At 28.1% G+C, this 10,399-nt stretch overlaps 1 protein-coding gene across 1 annotated transcript; it reads left to right on the top strand.

The window, feature by feature from the left end:
• The first annotated feature begins 750 nt into the window (after window positions 1-750).
• Window positions 751-1,718, top strand: LOC132925922 (SCAN domain-containing protein 3-like). Its single transcript, XM_060990279.1, has 2 exons — window positions 751-1,354; window positions 1,432-1,718. The coding sequence occupies exons 1-2, from the start codon at window positions 751-753 to the stop codon at window positions 1,716-1,718; spliced, it is 891 nt and encodes a 296-aa protein (XP_060846262.1).
• Window positions 1,719-10,399: the final 8,681 nt, after the last annotated feature.

The following is a 10,399-nucleotide window of genomic DNA, read 5'->3' as shown; positions in this document are numbered from 1 at the left end:
TGCCGTTTAGTGCTGTGTTATAATTGTGTAGTATTTGTGCGTGTTGTTTTTAAAATGGAAAATACATTTAATAATCGTTTAAATAATATTTTAGATCTTAAAAAACCTAACAGTACATATTTAAGTAAACTTAAATATGATGAACTTATAGTACATTTAAAAGAATTAAAATTGAAAAAAACCAAAATTCCAAATGATTATAAATTGATTAAGAAGTATGATACAATGCGAGTGTGTAATGTGGAAAAACTTGTTGTACCAATAAATGAAGGTAACCAAATTAAATATTACGTGCATAACGAAGAACTTTTTAATATCCTCCATGAAACTCATTTATCAATCGGGCACGGAGGGCGTAGTAGAATGGAACACGAGTTAAATATTAAATATAAAAATATAACAAGGGAGGCAATTATGTTATACTTGAACTTATGCGAATCATGCCAAAAAAAAGGAAGTACAATTAAAAAAGGCTTAGTAGTCAAACCTATTATATCAAAAGAAATGAATTCAAGGTGTCAAATAGATTTAATTGATATGCAGGCCCAGCCTGATGGTAATTATAAGTTTATTTTAGTCTATCAAGACCATTTAACTAAATTTGTAAACTTGCGTCCTTTATCTAATAAACGTGCTGAGGAAGTTGCTTATGTTTTACTGGATATATTTACAACTTTTGGTGCTCCAGCTATATTGCAAAGCGATAATGGTAGAGAATTTTCAAACAAGATAGTAGAAGAATTATGTAGTATGTGGAAAGATTTAAAAATAGTACATGGTAAGCCTCGCCATTCTCAAAGTCAAGGTTCAGTAGAACGTGCCAACCAAGACATAGAGAATATGTTGGGAACGTGGTTGGAAGACAATAAGACCAAAAAATGGAGCGAAGGCATAAAATTCGTACAATTCATGAAAAATCGATCTTTTCATCATGGCATTAAATCTTCACCGTACGAAGCTATGTTTGGCTCTAGGGCTAAAATTGGATTAAATAATTGTGTACTCCCAATGCATGTAGTAGAAAAATTAAAAACAGAAGAAGATTTAGAAAAAGCCTTAAACACTATTGAAGAGAAAGAAAGTAAAGAAAAAAACAAGGAAGGCAATGAAGTGATTGTAGAAGAAAATGAAGAAAATTACAATTCTGAGGATGCTTTAAGCTCTAGAAAACTTTCTATTCAGATAAAAAGAAATGAATCTGTGCAGAATTTAGAAAAGCAAGCAAATAAAATGAAATCTCTTTCTGAAAGAAGATTTTGTGAAGGAAACATTGGAGATTCAGTAAAAATAAAAATACCAGACGTAGATAGAGCTCGAAGCGACTTACGATCAATTTTGGCAGTAATTATATCAAGTATTATAAACAATAACATTTTAATTATTATTTGTTGTTTAATATGTTTATTTATAATTACAATTTTTTTTTTATAGTGGAAGACGGAAATTATAAATTGGGCACAACCAAAGGTAAACTGCAACATTATTATAGTAGAAATCAATTTACTATTTGCAAGGAGAAGTTTGTGAGTGTTGATGAAGTCCCCGATATTCAGTTGTCTCTAAGAGAAGCAGCTAGGCTATTTTCAAATCTAGGAGGCCAAGGCTATGACCGCTGCACTTGTGTTCAAAAATGCGAAACAAGGAGATGCAAATGTAAAGCTGCTGGAATTTTATGCAACTCTAAATGCCATAGTGGTAATACTTGTAAAAATAAATAATTTCAATATTCAATAAAAATTAATATAAATAAAATATTCTCAATTTTATTTGCTAATCAAATCTCTTAAAAAAATATTAAATAAAATTATATAAGTCATTAATTATTAATATATGTATTTTATTCACTTGGCACCTGCAGTTCTGGTCATTGTATACATTGTCTGGTTTATGTGAATAATTATCTACATGGCTTGAATAATTCGGACATTGTAAACTTTGTCCGGTCAGTGTTTACAATGACCATTTATCCACTTGGACCGTAACATATATAATATTTAAGTATAATCAGTCTCTTAATTAAATCAAAGTATCGTCAAATATTAAAACTGCAATAAAAAAAAAATCGGGAAATCGCTCTGCTGAACAGTAGTGGTGAAGTGGACCTCAGTCATAGAGTAGGTCACTATAATGGATGTATTCAATTTGAATGCAATGATATAGGTATCAATGTATCATTGTATAAAAAAAAACAATTCTGAACGGAGGTGATTTGTCAATCTAGGATATTTTATTAATTTATTTTGTATCTAAAACCGTTTGATAGTAAATCGTTATTTTATGCGTGATTTTTTAAATTTTTAAATTTTTATTATACTTAGTAAAAATATAAAATTTAGACGCTCGTAAAATTGTTTAATTTACTTACGCTCGATTTTTTTTTAAAATTATTGTAAGCAAAACTTATGGACATCCTTATATTAAATTTTCAATTATTAGCCATGAAAATTTTATCGACATTTAAATAAAAACAAAAAAAATCGAATATTTCAAACACCTATAAATAGCTGAAAATTTAACGAAATATTTTGAAAAATAAACCATGTGAAGAAAATGTCACTATAAACAACTGGTAGAAGTTTTGAGTTTCAACGACTTATAATTTTTTTATAAAAACCAATATCAAAAATCGTTTGACGCTAAGTCGTTATTTTACGTGATTTCGTAAAAGTATAAATTTCAAACGCCTATAAAATTTTTTTGTTTTAGTTAGTCAGAAGAGTTTTTTTACAGTTATTTGAAGAAAGACGCATGGGAAATATTGTATCAAATTTTAAAACCTTAGGTATAAATACTTAAAATTTTCAACTACAAAATAACTTCAAATTTTCGTCAAAATATGAACTTTCTATGCCTATAAAAAAAATAGTGACTAAAGATTTTTGATTATTTTTTAATGGCAATAAGAACAATGCTTATGATAACCACCCCTCAGCCGTATTTATATCAAAAATATAATGTTTATAATGTAGGAATTTGGTCGTTTGATAATGGTAAACTGTATATTGTTATTTCGTATTCACACACTACCACGGTTAGGATAAACTTAAATTGAGTGACTATTTTTTCTGATTTTCCGTAGTACATATTTTTAAATTTGAATTTATAATTCCTTATAGTTTTGGGGGAAATGGTGTATTTACAATTCATTTTCTCATAATACAGTATGATCACAATTTAAGGTAACACAAAATATCTAAGGTGGATGACTTTGTATTGAAATGGGTTTTTAGGAGGTGATAAGAAGTACTTTAATATACATTTTTAGATACATTTTAAATTTTGTACAAAAAGTTTTTTTCTATTTACAAAATTGACCAAGTTTGGGTAAGTCAAAATTTGGATTTATGCATAATGCGTGTTTAGTGAAATTTTCATTTATAAACACCGGAAACAATAAAATAAGCGCCAAATAAATATTTATTTTACTCTCTCTGTTTACAAATTATAATTTAGTAGTACTGTTGGTCATTAGAATGAATATCTAGAGTATGTGATAATTTTTGTTTAGTAAACTGCTATAATACGATTACAATTTTAACTATTTTTAAAGTGAAATTGTATTTTATTGAAATGGTCGGGACACACAGGTGCACATTTTTATTTTTCGTAGTGCACAAAGTTTGTCGTAAGATTGTCATAAGAAGTTATATGTGTTGAAATTCCTAAATTCATTATTTAAATATATATATTTTAGGCCCTGGTGTACACAAAAATTAAAAAAAAATAAAAATTAAAACACATCATTGTAAATTCAATACATTCGTCACTCTTCACTCCGTTCAGAATCTAAAAAAAACTACTATACTTTATTTACTTATTATAAACAAAAATAAAACAAAACATGTTAGTCATGTTACACACATCAATTTTTATAATTTGAAAATTGTGTACATAACATAAAATATGTACCTAACAATAATTCAGTAGACTTACGACTTACCTTTTGGTTTTATTATATCGTTTTAAAATCAGAGAACGAGTTAATTTTCTCCGACTCACATGTTTAATTTTTTTTGATTTGTTTGCCATATTTATAATTTAAGCAACTTGAATAAAAAAACAAAGGTATAACTGGTATACGAATTAAAGTTCGTAAGTCGTAACCGTACTTCATATGTTAGCAATGTCAAAAACAGGAGCTGAGACTAAATTAATTATAATTTGTTGAGCAACTCGCTATAATAATGTGTTCCATAATAAATTGATAATATTGAGGAAGTGGCAATAATAATTTCATGATTAAAAATAGTTCTCGTAATTATACAATATTATGCGGCTGCGATAAGAAAACCGGGTTTGTCACAGCAATCACGCAAGGACGTGAGGTGGGGTTATAAGCAATGTTCTTGAACACTGCCGCACAGAATAGAATAATCAGAAAGGACACTGATAAGAAATAACACAGTAACCATAGGCTGGTGTGAAAATCAGTCCACCATGTTTTTGGAGGAAAACTCAGTGTGACCAGAAGGAAAAAATAAATTATGCTACTTCATATATGTTCAATTTTAACTGTATTTCAAGTTAGATAATTAATAGTTTTTAAAAGTTCATAATACAAACACAGAATAGTCAATAGAATAATAGATACAAATTTCAAAGTGACATGATTAATAATAATCTTATATTTATAATAATACCACAGAATAGGATAATTCTAATATAAAATTAATACTATGATATAATACATAATAGATAATACTAATATCAAAATATAATAATAATTGTCAAATATAATTTTTACAAAATACTAATATCAAAATATAATAATAATTGTCAAATATAATTTTTACAAAATACTAATATCAAAATATAATAATAATTGTCAAATATAATTTTTACATAATACTAATATGAAAATATAATAATAATTGTCAAATATAATTTTTACAAAATACTAATATCAAAATATAATAATAATTGTCAAATATAATTTTTACATAATTCTAATATGAAAATATAATAATAATTGTCAAATATAATTTTTACATAATACTAATATGAAAATAAAATAATAATTACAATAACAAATGCCAATGTAACGTCCCCTTATATAAAGTTAATAGGTTTTTGATTATAAATGAGAAAGAATGTCCAATTTTCTGTATTTTCTAGGAGCTGATAGTAAATTTTTATTTAATTTTTTAATAGCATGATAGATTCTCAATCGTACAAAAAGGCTTTTAAGAAATTCTATATCAAAATTTGGACATGGATGTGTAAATGGTATATTATCTATTAAATTTTTTATTTTCCATCCTACTTTATCCTCTATAGCAAGTGTAGAAAAGTTTTCTGTAAAAATGTTATCTAATTCATTAATATAATTAAGAAAAGTGTGTGGCGGTACATTTAACTGTCCATAATCTGTTATTATTTCATTTTGATAAGCCTTGAAATGTGTAAATAAAAATGACTCATCAATGTTATTTTGACTTTTGGCAAAATTCAAGCAAGTATAACAAGAATGTTTATCTAGACATTTTTTTATAAAATAACCACTTACATACGAAAGAGCATTTCTATTAGTAAACTCTAGCTCTCTATAATCTGAAGTTCCAACTCTCAAATTATTACAAGAATCCTCATTATTCTCCGGAAATAATAAATTTGAATCGAGTGAAGGTGTTGTTGTATCTCCAATGCTGGCAAATATTTCATCCAAATCTTCCAAACAATTTGCTCCATCAGAGTGTTTAAAATAATTTAAGAAAAAAATTTTCTTAAATGCCCAGTAAAATTGAATTGGGGTTGGATTTACGTTGTTACCGTTTTGATTTCTAAAATTTCCAAAAAGATTTTCCAAGTCATCTTGATTTACTCTGTATGTGCATAATGTATATCCAGGTGTTTGAATATCATCCCATAGCTGCAGCAATGAGTTGATTGTAATTTTCCATCCACTTATAAACTTCATGCGTTTAGAAACATCAATATATGTAATATTTCCATCAACAATTTTTGTACCAAGAACACGCATATTATTAAAAATATCTAACATCATGATTAAATGGTCTCTCTGGTCAGTAGTATTTTTGAATGGTAGGTTTAATTTTTTACTTGCTGCTTTTGTTTTGGAGTTAAGTATATCAAATAGTTTGTCCATATACTCTATGAAATTTACAGTAGTCTCAGCAGCACGAGGTAACGTACCATACTCCACACAGCTACGCATACCTGCTGCAACTGTTGCACTGAAAACTTGAGATGCATAGGATACTTTCATCTTTTGAAAGGGACCTGGATTAATATGTGCATCAGTAAGCTTAGGTGCACAGCGATTAATACCTTGGTCAGCATGGTAAAAATCATTCAAGTATTTTTTATCTGTCAAATTATTTAAAACTTCAAGATTGTATTTAAAAAAATTGTTTCTTGTCGACTTCAATAAATGCGGTGGATCAAACACATAGTAAATTTTATAACCATTCACAAAGAAATATGGTCGTTCACTAGTAACATACACTTTATTAGCAAAACTATAAAAATTTGCTCCCTGGTCAGTAGTAAAAACTCTAATATTAACAGAAATACTTTGTAGACGTGAAATTACAGCAAAAATTGTATTCTGTAAAGGAAGTCCTGTACAACTGTTATTAATGAAATAATATGCCACTGGTTGTTTCCACTTATAATTTAAGCTTTTGACCATAAAACAAAGAACATGTTTTGCTGGTTCGTAAGTTTTTGTTTCATTTGATTGATTGAATCCAATAATAGTGTCCTTTGATAAATTATAAAAAAGATTGGTTTTGATGGACATTTCGTCTACACATAGAACGCAGTCTCTTGCATCTTCTTTTAAATTTTTGAATTTAAGTTCCATAGAATTAAATAAAACATCATTTAATCCTGTCCCAATTTCAATTTTCTGTGTGATTCTTCGCAATGTTCTAGGGGTAGGTAGTTGTAAAATGTTTTTTAAAAATCTGTATGCGATGGGTCCAAAAAAATAAATTGTAAGAGCTAACTGTTTTAGTTTGCTATTATAACGATAACCTTGAGGTTTTCTGTTGGCTAGTTTCACATAATTCTTCATCAACATTCCCAAGTTGGGTGGCAAATGTGTATCAACAACTTCATTGAAATGATCTACAGATGTAATCATTTCTGAAATACGTTTTGTATTTGCATTCAAATTTTCTTCTAACTGCTTGCATTTTATCTCCAATTCACGAACGTGGGTCCTTAAATTTTTCTTCCTTGGAGTATTCACTGATAGCAGCTGAGTTGTTTGGGTGCACATTGAAGTAGAAGAAGAAGTTTGACTACTTTCTGAAATTGTTCTGTTGGACGACGTAACGCCTGTAAAAAACAATTTATTTTACATTTAATGGGTTTCAATAAATACTTCATAATAATATAAACAAAAAATAATAAATAGAACATAGTATTGTATTAAAATATAATATCTAATAGTAATTAATAACCTAGATACTTACAAGTTTCTGATATTGTAGAGTTTGATTTCAATGGTGTGCTTGAACTAACAGGTTTTTCAAGAATAACATAATTTTGACTAGTATTAATTAATTCAGTACTTTGATCCAATTCATTGGCTTCATTATTTGTAGCTGGCTCAAAATGAACAACGGTTGATTCTAAATAAATATTATCAAAGTATGAATAATTGAAAAATAAACAATTCTGACAATAATTATTTGTTTACTAACCAAACTTGGTAGGAACAGCGGTTGGCAATAAAACAGTTTCTTGAGGATTAGCATACATTTTGGAAATAAAATGTTTGCTACAGACACGATAGTTACTAAAAGTTTTTTTCAGAAGATCTAATCGATTACAGTTTGCTAACCATTCTTTACAACTAAAAATATAAATATAACAACCATTTAATTATGATTGATCGACAAGTGAAAACGAAGCAAATTTACTTACAGATATATATCCTTAGGGAACCGGTGCATTTTGTTGCATTTTTCTTTGGTCTTACTTTTGCTATTCACACACGATTTAACGATACACACGAGTACCATGATTACGTACACTAACTATATTCTTATATTAGAAAATAAACGATTAAATTAAACTGAATCAACTGTGAATCAACAAAGCGAAAACACGTGAAAAGATGTGTAATCTGTTAGAAATGTTTGAATATTATTATCACTAAATTGTAAACAAATTTACAAATATGATAACAGTTTCCTCCAAAAACATGGCCGCCTTAATTCGACAATATTATCAAAGTGTCCGACCCCTGACTGCCGCTATAGCCATCGAAGCAGCACACGTCGGTACCTAAATTCGAACGTAAGACATTAAAACACGTCTACGGAAAATAGTAAAAATTTGTGTTTAAAGTGATTTTAGAGAAAAAACACCTTTTATAAAATCGAAAGAGGACAATATTTTAGAGACAATGACATATCCATTTTAAAATACATTAAATATTTAGCTAATACTCAAACGTTTAAAACATAACATTTTTCACATTTTTAATGTGTCATAACTTTTTTAAAAAACATTATTTTAAAAAACGGATATGTCATTGTCTCCAAAATATTGTCCTCTTTCGATTTTATAATAGGTGTTTTTTCTCTAAAATCACTTAAAACACAAATTATTACCATTTTGCGTGGTCATGTATTCGTGCTCGAAAATTGTGTGTGTAACGTCCCCTTAAGGATATCAATAGTAAAATAATTCAAGTCATATATCATAGTTTTTAATCATACCAATATCATACTTGCAAACCCCCTCTAAGATATCATGTATAATATAATATCAACAGCATAATTTTTTGTGACATGAAATGAGTTAATTTTGTTATAAATGCAAAGCTGTTTTATTCCAGTGAGGGTTAGGTCATTAACTGCAACATTATCAGAATAGTTAACTTCATTTCTTAATTATTATTGATTTGTTCTACCTCATGTTGGCATTCAGTTTTATTAGACTTACAAAATCTACATGGAAAGTTAGCTATAAAACTCTCTGAAAATCTTAGCATAGAATGCAAACCTAAATGGTCACCCAAAATCAAACCCACGGAGAAAAAACTTTGTTAATTTCACCATTATAAAGAATATCGATTCCAGTAGTCTCTAAAAATTTGAGCTCGGAAATAAGTTCTGAAAAAACAGCACGGTTCCCGTATTCTTGCCTATCCTGAGATTTAAATAACGATCCTAAAAATATATTTTCTAACGAGGAAGAATATTCAGGAGGTAGACACGCTAATGAGGCATAGACAGCGCCTAACTTATTATTACCTGCATGGGATCCCATGACGGCAAAATAAGTTTATGGGAATTGTCTTTTAGTTTACTTTGCCACAGTTTAGACTGAACAAAATTACTAATACACTTTTTTGAACTACATTCTAATTGTTTCATATATTTAATTACTATTTCAAACAAATTACAATCTTGTAAAATTATTTTTTAAACACATCTCAGAGGAATAAAAGACATTTGAACAACTCTTGGCTCAAATAAAACATGTCCTCCCATCATTCTATCGTTTAATCCACACCCAATATCTACCATTCTAGGTCTTGAAAGAACACCCATTTCATCTAAAGCTATAAAACGCAAATGTTCAGAATTTATATTAGAAAAAGGGTTTTCAAGGGAATCAAACATGAGTAACATATCTTGAAATAAATTAATATAAAAATTATTTAGACTTATGATTTCTAGAAGTTTTTTTTTTTAAAGGGATAAAAATGAATAATTAAATTGTTGTATATCGTCAAACAAAACTTGAATTATTTTCCTGGGAATAGTGCCGGATCAAGGGGGGGGGGGGCAAGTGGGTATTCTTGCCCCGGTCGCTGTTGGTATCTGGGTGCTCTTAAGATTATAAAAAATAAAAAAATAAGCTAAAAATATCTCATAAAATATGTATAAATTATAATACTGTATATTTAAACAGAATAAATAATATTAGATATTCGAATACGTTTATCTTTTGTTTATATTTTGGTCCGGTGTTGACATATTTTATATTTATAGTCGCCTAGTTATTAACAGTCAGTTTCGGAGAAAACCCAAACTGGCGATCGATGATAAATGCATAGGTTTTATAATAGGTATTTACAATGTTGGAATGTACGATAATATTTATTATTGCTCATTAATTCATGTCGAATAGTCGAAGGTTGTTGTCAGATTCATTTCAACTCTACAATTTTTTTTATTTTAACATTTCTTCACCAAAAAAAAAATATGATGAATTCAAAAAAAAAGCTCAGTGGGGCTGAAAATAGAAAAAGAAAACTGGAACTTGAAAAAAATGTACAAAAACTACCTAAGATCGTAAATTTTTTCAAAAACAGAAACCAACGGTAAGCAATTTTTATAGCTGTCAAAATAAATTATATATTTATAGTTAAATACTTAAATGTAATAAGTTTAATCAATGTTGAGAATGTTGA

The sequence above is a fragment of the Rhopalosiphum padi genome, chromosome 3 (assembly GCF_020882245.1).
Source record: "Rhopalosiphum padi isolate XX-2018 chromosome 3, ASM2088224v1, whole genome shotgun sequence".
NCBI lineage: Eukaryota > Metazoa > Arthropoda > Insecta > Hemiptera > Aphididae > Rhopalosiphum > Rhopalosiphum padi.
The sequence above is the reverse complement of the archived record's forward strand: the minus strand, read 5'-3'. Positions and strand labels throughout refer to the sequence as shown.